Source organism: Nanorana parkeri, unplaced genomic scaffold (genome assembly GCF_000935625.1).
Source record: "Nanorana parkeri isolate BGI_ZX_2015 unplaced genomic scaffold, ASM93562v1 scaffold315, whole genome shotgun sequence".
NCBI classification, from domain to species: domain Eukaryota; kingdom Metazoa; phylum Chordata; class Amphibia; order Anura; family Dicroglossidae; genus Nanorana; species Nanorana parkeri.
In genome coordinates, this window is record NW_017306583.1 from 876,448 (window position 1) to 889,990 (window position 13,543).

General features: G+C 42.3%; 1 protein-coding gene across 1 annotated transcript; it reads right to left on the reverse strand.

Annotated features, from left to right (window-relative positions):
* Positions 1–2,586: 2,586 nt before the first annotated feature.
* Positions 2,587–13,320, reverse strand: LOC108788276 (protein CYR61-like). The gene is made up of 5 exons (XM_018558019.1): positions 13,158–13,320; positions 7,136–7,346; positions 4,904–5,275; positions 4,615–4,808; positions 2,587–3,635 (listed from the first exon to the last, which is right to left on the reverse strand). The coding sequence occupies exons 1-5, from the start codon at positions 13,218–13,220 to the stop codon at positions 3,333–3,335; spliced, it is 1,143 nt and encodes a 380-aa protein (XP_018413521.1). The 5' UTR covers positions 13,221–13,320; the 3' UTR covers positions 2,587–3,332.
* Positions 13,321–13,543: the final 223 nt, after the last annotated feature.

Sequence of the window (13,543 nt, forward strand, 5' to 3'; positions counted from 1 at the left end):
CAGATATTGATACAAGTAGACTTTGGATTACTTATTTTGAATAAGTTTGTGGAGGTGATATGCATGTCTGGGCAGTGCAATAATTATGGGCAGAAATTATTTTATCAAGTTACATATTTTAGGATGGAATCAATAAATACATACATTTTAGTATAACTATATGATGGTCGTGTAAGTGCCTAAAAAGTCCTTTTTTTTTGTAATAAGTGTTAATGTGGAATGGGGCACGCCATACCACCCTTCCTTATATACTATAGGGAATGTAGAGGCTTCAGAAGGCTCTTTTTTAATCTTATTTGGTGGTCTGTACAATTGAGAAGGTATCTTTGTTTATAAAGCATATGCCATGTTGCCAGAAATCACATGACCAGGGGTGGAGATTGTACAAGAAGGTGCCACTCTGACAAGCCTCAAGCTGTCCAAATAGGATAGAGATGTGCCCAACTAGCACTTGAGTTCCAACACATAAAATCTCTTTACATATAACACAATTAGCCTATTTATCCTAGCATGTGAAAAGGAGAACCTTCTGGCCTCATGCAAGCAACTGTTCCCCTTCTCCCATAGTGCACTGGGAAAACGATTGAATGCTGCTGGCAAAAAGCACACTTGTGTCTTCAATTTGATAGAGGCTTTTTTAAGAAAACCTACAGAACACAATTAAAAGCAAAAGACAAACCTCAATGCATTACAAACATTTTACACATGAAAAAAAAAAATATTGCTTGGTGACAGCACAATATAGATCTCTTTATAGGATATAAATGAGCAGTACAGACCTCTTACTCACTATCCTGCTCCCATTTTATATTATGTATACCCTCCAACATGACCCAAGTCCATACAGAACAAAATATGCTCCTAAATATTTAATTCCCCTGGCAGAGTTGACAATTACCTGGAGTAAGCCGTTTTGTAGGATGCCTATTGGGTGGAACAAGCAGCAGGTTAGCGTGCTTGTCCTAAGTACTATTGTTTCTCCATCATAGGCCAGTGCCCCACCTCCCTCCCATTTAGTAGAACACAATGTTCAGCCAAGCAACATGTTAAAAGGGGTATACCACGTGGCAGGAGTCCCTGAGGGTAGGCAGATCCTGAACGTATAACTGACTGTGCTAGTCAGAAAGGAAGATGAAAGTGCAAATGTGTGCTTTATGGAGAGTCACCTTGAAGGGTCTGTTTGGGGATTCTTTTACCAGCACATACTGATAAGGCACTATCAAGTTGAAATATTCCAGCATACTGAAGATATCCGCCCCAAAATACAGAAGACCCCTCATAAAAGTGCTCCGACTATAATCACTGTGACCTTTCAAAACAGAGGAAGTCAATTTAAAAAGGAGGGCCTACAATTCCTAGAAGCCATCGGTTACCCTTAAACTTGTCACATGTGCCATTTTTAAGAAACTGGAGCAGAGAACATGGAACAAGAGTAGAACTGTCGTCCAAATGACGATCAGGTTTCAGCTTTCTTCTGGTAAGCTTTTAAGGTAGTCACAATAGGCAATAATTCCACTTTTGCTTCTCTTTAAGAACTAGATCTGTTTGCTTAAATGAATAAGCTGCCTTCTCCGACACTACTTCAGAAAATGTCCTGGCATCTGTGACAGGTTAACAAAGGATTAAATGGTTGTATTTTTCAAAGTGGCCTAGGATCACCTGATAAGCTTCAGCAAGGTAGAAAAGCGGTTTTAGAACATCAATCCAATGACAAAACATGTTTTTAGGATGGTTTGCTTTTATAAGAACACATTTTGTTGTCTCTTTACTGCTCCGCATCCCCTCCATTTCAATTCTAATTCTTAAGTACTGGTCCAACTTCAGGAAAGTAAATTCTAATTGGTTTTACACTCAAGAATTCAAGATTCTTCATTTATTAGGCAGATCACTAGGTGTTTTTTTCTGCCACAATTGTGCATTATTCAGTATTATGCAATAGTTACCCATAATTTTGACAGATCGTGATTACTAAAGATCCTGTGGTCACTTCCTTGCTGGGGAGCAGAGATCGGCTTAAGTTACAGCAAGGCACTGCCTTGTGATTGACAACTACTGCTGAGATCAGAGGGATAATTGATCATCTAAAGGGTCTAGAATGCAGAAATGTATGCTTTAAAGTGCTTTTGCAAGAAAACAAAAAGCAAGTCTTAAATTCCCTTATTTACTGCAAAAAAAAAAAACCTGAAAGATTCTGACGACTATAAACAGGGCAATAGGTGTGGCCACTTCCACCAATCACAGCTCAGTTTTAAGTGCCAACTAGCTGTCAATTTTGCAGCCCATTGTGTCGGCCAAGACAAGGTTGTCCACCATAATAGTTTTCCTAAGAAAATGAAGTTACTTGGAACTGTAACAACTTGTATCTGATGCATGGAGCTTTTAACCCTTAATCACGATCTCTTCTAGTCTAAGTAATTGGACCTACTATTACATCGCTGTACGAGCGTTTAATCGAGCTAGCTAGACAGTACGTCAGCTATAGTCTTTCAGTTTCAAAGTTTCTTCAAGATGTTTCTTTCTACAGCGGAAGTTCGTTAGGTTATCATATACAACCTGTTATAGTCAATTTTAGGGCTTTCTCTTTGGAAGGCAAAGAGCCTCTGATCCATTATTTAAAAGTTAAATTTTTAAGGTGGTGGTTGGGTATTCACCACTAGTCCTGGCCTCAGAATATCATGAAGTCTACCAGTGACTCTATTAGCTCCACTATTCTGCTAATCTATGCCGATATCAACTTTTTTAAAAGGTACTCTATTAGAGCCTTAGTCATTGGGACTTTTGAGTAGATTCAAACATAACAAGCTACTCTAAAAAGGTAATTTGACAAGTAGTGCTATCTTTATAGTCTCCATTGATCACCACACAACTCCAGGAAACAATGACCGGTCAAACCAGCCCTGACTTGGTGGGACAGCTCCAGCTCATTCTTTTGCAATGCCAGTCTAACAATCGTACAGCAAAAGTACACTGAATTTTCTTGTAATTGTACATCATGTGCACTAACCCCAGACTGAAAATTAGCTCTAGATATACAGCTTTTAACAGCTAAAGGGCTGTGTTTTGTTTACCCATGTTGGAATAAGTTAGCATTGCAACCTTGCTACCAAGGCTAAGCTGAGGGGCATGCATCCCACGATTCCACACTGGTGAGCTTATAAGTAGGTGAATGGAAAGTCACAGGTCTCTAGACCATGTTGGGTGTAGATGCACCATTCCTGCTTCACCACCAAGTTCTTGGTGATCGGGCCCTGTAAGTTGGAAACGGCTTGAAAGTTGGGGAGCCATGGTTCATGGCCACTGCCCCGTAAGTCCAAAGGAAACATGTCCCCCACTCAGTCCGTGAACTTGTGGATGTCGTTGTGTAACCGATAATGGGGGTAAGACAGCTCACTGTGATAGGGGCAGTTTTGATGACACCGACACTTTTCCACCCACATCATGCTTTTTTGGAAGGTATCCCCATCATCGCAGCGGAAGCGGACACGCATTGTTCGGGTCTTAGAGGGGGTGCAGCACCGTCCATCTGAGCAAGAACCACAATACTGTGGCTTGTACCGTCGTACACTGGTGCAGCCGGCATAGGTGAAGTGCACAGCTTGTTTGGCCTTCTTTATTCTGGTACATTTCTTGCCATTCTGGTTGAAGAAAAAGATACCCAATCATAAATTAGTGGCAAATCTACGATCAAACATGAAAAATGTATTCCAATATAGTTATACATCAGCCATTGTGACTCTGGGAGGAAACTAGCAGCTGGACAAGCAGCTTGGTGGCCAAGTGGTTTCCACCCTTACTTTAGGTTCAAATCCCTGGTGGGAATCACACACAGACTTGTACACTGTTCTCGCCTCAATTTATTGACGAGCAGAAATTCTGTCCGTTGTGATTAAGGGAGAAAGTTTGAGCACCTGGATAAGCAGAATGTGGCCAAGTTTTCTCCACCCTCACTTTGGGATTAAATGCCTTTTGGGATCTAGAAATGCACCGATACCGGTATTTTGGTACCGAGAATTTTTTTTTACGGTACTTGCCGATACCAATTCCCGAGTAACGGAAGTCCCATTCAGGAAGCCAGGTGGCATGTAATGACTCACCACCTGGATTCCTGATTAACAAGAAAGTCCCCTCTTACCTTAGTATGTCCAGCCTGTCACACCCGGGGCCTCTCCAGCGAGAACGCGGCCTTCCTCCGGTACCCAGCAGGAGCCGTCTGGACCGGCCAGCCGCGCACGTGCTAGGCATCGGAGCATTTGGGCGATTACGAGTACTCGCCCAAATACTCAAAATCGGCACCGATATCGATACTAGTATCGGTGCATCCCTAGTTGGATCATACAGAAATAGATCGGAAATAGGTGTATATAAACACTTCCCCTGTAGACTCTCCCTAGAGGGCTGTAAACCCAGCATTGAGCACAAACTGCAGGTTTAGGATCCCATTTGTATTAATTTGTCTTCTTGGATTAGGTTAAACATACTGAGGGGAATTTATCAAAGCTGGAGCAAACAAAATCTGGAGCAGCTGTGCATGGCAACCAATCAGCTTATCTGTTTCATTTTCAAATCTTAACTGAGCAGCAATGCTTTCCAACAATTATACAAGAAATACTGTACCTTAGGTTTTGTTGGCAAGGGGTCCTTACAGGGGCGAATTTGGCACAGACGCGTTTCCTTCATTAGTTTGCATTGTGGGTTATCATTGGTTATCCTGGTAGACATTCCCATGCCACAGGACTTGGAGCACTGTGACCATTCTGTGGTCTGAATAGCACATCTAGAACGATCAGGTTGTGGGTGGGGGCCCAGACCTGCAACATGGAAGAAAAAAAAGTAGCAATACCCCGCTCCACTCCTTCCCCCATTAAAATTGCACAACATTCATTTATCCTTCTAGATTGTTTACCTGGGTCAACCTTAAACCCATTGCGGACCAAACTTATGAGCTCGTTGCTAGAGACTGGCTCAACGTCTTCTTGTTCTACCATCTCTTCAGATGACTTCAAGGAGTCTTCTACGTCTCCATTGGTGGTGTCTCCAGAGTCTTCTGAGATGTGGTTGCTGTCGCACATCCACTCCTCACAGCACTGGCCAGGGACCTTCACTAGCCTGGGATTGATGCAGTCCACGCTAGGCAGGGCCATTTCTTGAGGGCACAGAGGCATGCAGCCGACCACTCCATCCATGCAGGTGCACTGGTGCTTGCAGTTGGGCTGGAAGTTCTCCCCATTTTGGTAGATCTGGCCAAAAAATTCACAGGGTCGACCTTCAAACTTTGCTGGAAGGAAGGTAAAAAAGAAAAACACTTTTGTAAATACAGAAATGCCAAGCATATCCAATGTTAATTTCATAAATGCAACAATATTGTGCAGGCTGGATGAAGAATTTCCTAGCAAGTGGAGCTCTAGATATAGCCCATGTTTTAGGAGGCTAGCCTTAAAGTATTACCAAAGGCAACACTTTCAGATTTGGATACAGTAAATGGGGTATAGAGATACCCTTAGGTTTTTTTTCCTGCCTTATGTTCCCATTGAGCAAATTTAGTCTCCAGGAAGGAAAGGAAAGTTCAATCCCAAAATCTGAGATTCACCATAACAGAATAGAGCAATAGAGAACTGTCTAAAAGGAGATTTCCAACTAATGGGAAAAACTCCTCTCACTTTCTGCTAACTCTACAGGATGTAAACAGAAATCACATAAAAAAAAGTTTGCCTTTTTAGATATGCTTTAAGTAAAAATAAATGACTTCCCAACCTCAATAGCTCAAGCAAACACTGCTCCCTACCGCAGACCCCTCTCCCCTTTAGTGCAGCCACATTGTAAAATACAGCCTTCGCTTATAAACAGTCCTGGCCGGAGTCTGCCGCACACTACACGACCCATTCATTCCTATAGACACAGCCATCCACAGACATAAACCAGGTGAACGCTAAGCATGTGCAGTAGGGCATACATCCTCACTAGGACTATTTACATTGAAGGCTGTATGGTACTAGGCATGCAGGGCAAAAGGCAAGTATTTCACTGTAGTATCTACACTGGGGGCCTTTACCCTAAACGCAAACCTGTTTTTTTAAAGTTAGAAAAGTTGGCTTGTGCAATACACTACAACAACAACTACACCTTGTAAATATACTACACCAACATGTATTCTGTCAGATCTCCGCTCCCTGCTTGCAAGAGACTAAATAAAATTACATGATCATGCCAAAAATGTAGAGTCATAAAAGTCTTGGGCAATTACGTTCATCATGTTTACTGTTCCAGGATGAATAATCTCCAGACATGTAGATGGTTTCTATAACATCTCGCCAGGTGCAGTATTGACTTGAATTATATCTCTTATAAAACCCTCTGCCAATGTTAGAAGTGGCGCCAAGTGCAAGCCTTTGCCCAACGGATATATCCAGCTCATCTTTAACTAATGACTTGTGATAGGTAGGAGAGAGGTGCGAGTCTAAATGTAATTACACCCGGATCTGGATCACTGACCATGCCGAAGTAATTAAGCTTAATTATTCCCCTCCGTTTGGTCTGTACATGGAGTGCTATTCCCAATTTTTACCAAGAACAAACATCTACAAGATTGGATTTGTACATTATCTGGTCAGATATTGCGTGCCATGTTAGAAGGTAGGCAATTTCCAATTAAAGCAAAACTTTGAGAAAATACATGAATGTAAACTACCCTATCTCCTGAAGGATTTGTAATTCTATCCAGCCACTTTTGTGATTTTATATACCAGACAGGAGAGTTATACCACTTTCTTTGTTAGATCAAAAGAATAGTGGTGTTAACTCCTCAACCCAAAGCTGCCAATTGTTCAATAAAGGAGCAGCAACACATGGATATGGCATCTCGGCACCTTCCTCTCCTCCTGTCAGCACATGTTCATGCAACTGCACCTGATTGGGTCCTAGTGCTGCTACTCTCTCACAGTCTGAGAACTGCTGTGCAGGGGATGACAGATGCCATCTTGAAAGCCAGTTTAAGCTTTTACTGTGGGCCCATTTTGAAATCCCAGCTGGTGTGAAAGAGATGGGAATTTTGCATACAGAAGGAAAACTGGTCAGAGAACAGACATTTTGCAACCAACATATGATTTGCTTTGAAAGAGGGATACGCCATAGTGTTTACCTCTGCAAATCCCTGCAGTAGAGGAGGGGTCAGCGCCAAAATCACAGTGTAGCCCCTTGATGTGGTCACATGGGTGTCTCAGATCGCAGTCCTGGTTGTACTGGCGGGCACAAACTTTACAGCAGCCACAGGAGTCTGTCACAAGGCTGATACCAGGGGCACAGGATAGTGCTTCTTTGGGACACACACAGTTTGCTGGGCAGGATTTCACCTGGAAGAACAGAACCAATTATGATCCAACAGCTCATGCCTTCAGTAATCACATACATTTTTAACTTGTTTGAGAATTGATAAATACCAGTGAGTGTTACACATGCTCTTAAAAGGTGGACATAGCAACAGCCATATTTTCTCATATTACAACTCATCTCCTCCAATTTAAAAAAAAAACTACAAAAAAACCTTGTCATGCCAGTGCATGACAAGTCAAAAAGATGGAGAGCAAAAATGGTTACAAGAGTCTGATACAGTTATAGTAAAAGATGAATAGCTACTATGTCAAGGCCCATGAACATGGCATAATGCAACAGCCAAGTGTCCACAAAGACAGCACCTGAATCTCACTCAGGGTCCCTTTCCTGAAAAAGTACAGAGCTACTTCAACATGACAATCCAATATTAAACATGGAATTTGATTTATATTGGGTTGGAGTTCTTTAAGCAGCTAACGAGGAAATGCATCCTAAAGCCAACACATATTCCAACAAATTACTGCCGCTTGTGGATGCCACAAAGTCAGTCTAAAGTGACATTTGTAAACTATAAAAGCCTTACACATTAATCTCCGAATTACAGATAATTCCTGGACGTGCCGCCAAGTACTGGCATAAACAATGACCATGTGACCTGATGACTCATGGCATTACCCGCCTCCATCTGGCAGCGCTTGCACAAATTGGACAGGGCACAGACTGAACTCAAAAGGAACAGAGCCCCATTTCACTCGGCATGTTGTGATAACCAGTTCACGCCTGGAAAAAAGTTACAACGCAAGGACGTTGAGGAAAATATATTTTCTTAAACCACATGGTTCTATTCATTTAAAAATAGAACACCGTGTGGTTTCCAGAAAATGCCAGAGTTATATATAAACACACAGGTATGGAATCTTTTCCGTGGAATGCTCAGGACTGCCAGGATTGAAACCTCCAGTAAATTTTCATAAAGTCAGGTTATGTTATCCAACTGTGCTGCAGTAGCTCCTGCTGTGAAGGTTACAGATCACTTCCGATGGCCACAAGATTCAGAAACAAAAATGTGGCTGAAAGGAGCCACCAATCGCATGGAACTGCAGTGTGCCAGTTGCAAGCTTTCATCTCTAAGCAACATTTTGTCTAAGGGCTCATTTCCCACTACAGGCCCTAAACATTTGTAACATTTCAAAGGGAACCTGTCACATGTTTACTTTTAAACACCAGTAAAAACTGCCATCAGTTGCATAGAAAGTGTTGAATTTTGCCAAAGTATAGGAATTAATTAACTGCAACAGGTGCATGTGTTCCTTTTTAGTAGCAATTTGCAGCTGTCTAAAGCAAACCTTGGTTAACTTCAAAGAATGCAGACTAGCCTCTGGATTATAGAGTGGCCCATAAATGTTGTGATCTGGCCTGCTCCAAGTGCCCCACTGCTGGTCAGTAAGGCTGCCCATCAAATTTACTGGCCAAATGAAAGTATGAGGTGGGAATGGATGCAGAAACTAACCACCCATATTCTGATTGGAGTTTGCAGTTAGGGGCTCCTGAGGAGTTCTGGAAATTAAGCTAAAAACTGAAGGAGCCTTCAACCTTTAAACTCATCACATCTATACTTTGAGGTGATAATGCTCCACAAACTTTCACTGAATCCCTTTTAGGTTTCTTCCATTAGGTGAAATGATGAATGCAGAAACAGGTTTACAAAATGCTAGAACATGACTAGCAATTTAAAAAATTAAATCAAAGGCTACCCTGGAAACGCTGCAATTATGCAATGTCAGAATCCACTTTTTAAAGTCTCAGCTGGATAATCCTTGACAGCCAGGTATTAGACAGTTTTTCAATGCTACAGGGTATACTACAGCTTTTTGCCATTTTTTCAGCAGTCCATCTTTCCTCTTCAATGACTTTAGCAGGCAGTGCCAGAACCAGGAACCCACTTGCCTGCATTTTCTCCAGATCTTCCAAAAACTACATATACAGGGAATAAATGGGACAGACAGCTTCAGAAGATAAATGCCATTAAGGAACAGTTTGTGTTATCCAAGTCATAACACAGAATGTCCAGTCAATGCTCAAGAACACCTTCGATAGCTCAAACTCATTATAATCTGCCAGGCATCAGAAGTCAACACCTACTAATCAAAATTTTCAAAAAAAGAGAAGGACTAGAAAACCTATCATTCTGCAGTACAAGCCAAGACAAAGGCAAGTTGCATGTGTTTAAACAGCGACATGAAGACAGTTAGGGCTCCTGGGTGTGAAAAAAAAAAAAAATCGGGAAGAAGTCAGATTAAATTTTTTTGGATTATTAAAGAACACCAGAAGTTCAAGAAGCTTGTGAGGATTAGTAATATCTGATAAAATGGTTATTATCGAAGCAGTTGCAGTTCTGAACTTCCACAGCAAATGCAGAGTGACACCCAATACCATGAGTAGAAGACTCCTGGACAAGAGCCAAGCAATGCCGGAATAGAGTACATAAGGTCACAGTGTCGCTCATAGAACACCCCTGAAAAGTTATGAAATGTTAGGAATTAAAGAAAAGCTGCAAGCAAATGTATTAAACTTGCTTCAATCCACCTAAATATTCCTTTATTAGTCATGCCAAATTTCCAGTCTCACTAGCATAAATTCCTGAAAGGTCTTTTAGTTTAAGCTGAAATGGAAATTGCACTGGCAGTGCCTGGGTGGGAAGGAAGTACTTAAGTGGGCTTACAGGAGCCAGAGTGCTCAGGTTAGGCTTCACCAATGCAGTGATGTTTGCCAATAAACAAAAGATTAAGCAGGAGGTGAAGCAGTGGTAGAAGTTGCCACCACAGCAGGTTTTGAAAGGTAGTGTCACCCTTATATGAGAGACTGGAGAAGTCTTTGTGGGGAAAAACTACACATGTGCTTCAGCTGGCATCTTGGTTGGCGACGCCAGCAATTAGAAGCTCTGCCATATCATATTATCACAGCAAAAATAGACACCCAGTGATAGTGCCGAAGAGGGAAGTGTGCCAGTTTGCAGCAACATGAGCACGCAACAGTGGAAGATAAGCACTAAGCAGAAACGTTTCTGAGCTCCAAGTTGGGCAGAACCACCAGACTCCCATTTTAGTCATCTCAAGACAGAATGTGGAGTCTGCATATCGGATGTGGCTCACTCCTGAGCCGAGATATATAAAATCTAGAAGGAAGCAAACCCCAAAGCCTTGAAATGCGATCCTGGCATGCAAGAGGGACACCGAACAAACAGCCGGAGCCTAGAAGTGCGAGAGCGGCACACAGTGTTTACACACTTCCAGCAACACTTAAAGGCACAGCCTGAATGTCTATCGAAAGTCACCTTTCCCTGTATTGTGATAGCTTTTATTGAATGACCTGGCTGTATTTGGCATTCATACTGACCTAGGGATAGGAAGACATCCCTTCGTAGAGGATTCTATTGCTTAAACATGTCTCCAGCCATATCTTTTAGTTTGAGAAGAGAAGAGGTATATAACATCTACTGCTCTGTGGCCCTTTTGATGAGCTATGCTCTGCGGCCCCTTTGAGGAGATCTGCTCACTTCCTATACTAGTGACAATGTCACAAAGTTAGTTGAAAACTTAATGAGACAGCATTAAAAACCTAACCAAGGTTCTCAACAGTCCCCACTTACTCTACTCCAAACTACTTAAGTTCCTTAAAAACATAAAAATGATAAAAAGGAAACAAGAATAGAGCAAGCAGTGTGCATTCCTAAGGTGCAACATAATTAGTGTCTACAAAACAGTAGCTCAAGGGCATTGTTGCATGTCTGAGTTGCAGAGAATCTCAACTCTTTCCAGTGGCCCTTCCGTGACAGCTCGTTGGTTTTTCTGCTGGAGCTTTCCTTGACGTTGAAGTGCTGAGTGTCGTTGAATTAAACATTACAGCTAAGCAAAAAACAAAAGAACAGTTGGCTCCTATATAGACACCACAAGAATTTGGTTGCTTGCTTTGAGCTATAACAAAAGAAATTTAAAAAAAATCTCAGCTATAATGCTATACCACAAGCGTCTAACACAGACCATTGGCTACATACATTACACTACTTAAAGGAATGCTTTAGAAAAACCTGGAGCCTGCCATGGAAAATTCTACTTACCCAACTGTCATTTTTATGTTCTTGGCTTAAAAACCTGACCAGAACAAGTATGGAGAAAATAACTTCTGAGTTCTTGAACCTTGATTACCATAATGGCCAGACAACTAGCATAATCAGTAGGTCAGCAATGGCTGCCCAGATTTTCTTTAATGGGTTTACTTTAAAAGTGTCCTAGAAGAGCATTTCCAGCTACACGCTCAATTAACGGGTGGTTTTGCAGTTGTGAGACTAGACTTCTTTGAATTGTCTGCCAGCCTCTACTCATCTTCTGCCAAATTTTCCATCAAGGTTACACCATCAGGCCGACTTAGTTGATCAAGAGAATGGCTGTGTGCAGAGCAGAATAGTTATTCAGCACTGTTCCCCTGGAGATGAATCCTGATTGGCTGAAAGAGGACGCTACACTTCCCCCCTAGCTTTAGTAAATAAACTCACGTGGTCTGCAGACAGGGATACAGAGACTGCCATGCAGGTGGCTAATCAGCGGCCGTGCCTGAACTGTGGTCCTCCTGCCAGTCACATGACCAGATACCAGATTCTGGCATTTTAAAATGTGGACATTCTGGCATTTTAAAATGTGGACATTTTGGCAGCATTAGACGTTTATTGCCACAAAAGCAAGTGGGACTAAAGAGCCAGCAAGCCCTCTTGGGTCTCTGGTCTCCATAGGTCACAAAAGTGCAAAACAGCCAGACAAAAACAGGATGCTATGACTATGCCAGCTGGCCACAGAGGGTCAACTGGTGAAAATGTTTGACCCTCCCCCAATCCTTCTTACAAGTCCCCTGCCATCTCTGGGCCAATCAGAGCAGCTAACAACCAGACTTTGATCTCATCACAAGCACATTCATTGATTAAAATGGAACAGTAGCGGAAACATCTAATGGCGTTTTAGAAGGAAACGTTTTGTTTTATCTGCAGCCAGACACGTGGGTGGCAATAGACTGGGGAGGTCAACTACTCCAGAATAGACCAGCTTATCACCACCAATGATGATGGGCAATGATGGCATGCAATGTGCAGTTTCTCATAGCAACCAGGTGTCAAAGAAGGAACTGGTTCTGATTGCCATGGGCTACGGTACTTTTCACAGCATCACCAATGTCATTCTATTATCTTTTCTCGAATTCCATACTGAACACCTCATAAGACATTACCACAAGCACAAAAAAGTGCTGTAACTTATAGTAGCCAGCTTCCACTAATTTTAATGGCCAGTCAAAGCGAAATGTCAGAATCTTAGCCAACAAATTGCTAAGACCTAGCCGTAACTATGTGATGGGGTCCCATTGTAACATTATTACGGGACCCCTTGTCTTTTTCAGTTTTCTTCTCAATGGCAATTCATCTAAGCATACCAAATATTAATTCCTTTCATTGCAGTTCTGTACAGGTCCTCAAACTAGATATCATTTGTTTTACCCAAATGTATCCACCAAACATTAGAGCTGCATTCATTAAGCTTCTTCCCTCCCCCCTAGCAGATGCATGGGCTGTCAGAACTAGTTATAGTATACCCTTGATTGCAAGCTCCACAGACAAGGGCAAGCTACTCAACCCTAGTGACTTGGTGATACTACTTAGTAAGCAAGGGTTAAATATAAACTTCCAACAAGAGTTACATGCTTGATCTGCAGAATAGAGTCCCCTGTCCACTTTTGCTAACAAGTCACTTTTGCTAACAAGCTCCTGGGAAATTAGCAGTTAAACTTACCAGCTTCCCCTGGCAGCCAGCACCCATCAGGGCAAGGAGGAGGAGAAGGAGTCCTGGGTACATGTCAGTGAACAGAGGTCCAGAGTCAATTAGCAATGCTGCAGGGTTCGAGGATGGGGCATGCAGTGGAGCTGGATTGGGGGTGCACAGGACCAGAGATCCTCAGTCACACTATGTCAAGCGCTGTCAGGTCCACCGCTACCTACACTATCCTTACCCCATCTCTCCCTCCTTCTCTTTTGCTCTCCCATCTCTATGTCTCATTCTTTTTCTTTCTTTCTTTTCTCGCTCTTGCGCGCTCTCTCGTGCGCTCTCTCGCTCTTGCGCGCTCTCTTGCTCTCACGCTCTCTCTATAACATTATGACCACTGAGAGGTGAAGTGAATA

What these genes read in the sequence shown, in the direction of transcription:
- LOC108788276 (XM_018558019.1), bottom strand. Translation starts at nt 13,220, where the DNA reads ATGTACCCAGGACTCCTTCTCCTCCTCCTTGCCCTGATGGGTGCTGGC. An exon ending in CTGGCTGCCAGGGGAAGCTG is followed by an intron (nt 7,347 to 13,157) that starts GTAAGTTTAACT and finishes CTGTTCTTCCAG; the next exon opens with GTGAAATCCTGCCCAGCAAA. An exon ending in TGGGTTTAAGGTTGACCCAG is followed by an intron (nt 4,809 to 4,903) that starts GTAAACAATCTA and finishes TCCATGTTGCAG; the next exon opens with GTCTGGGCCCCCACCCACAA.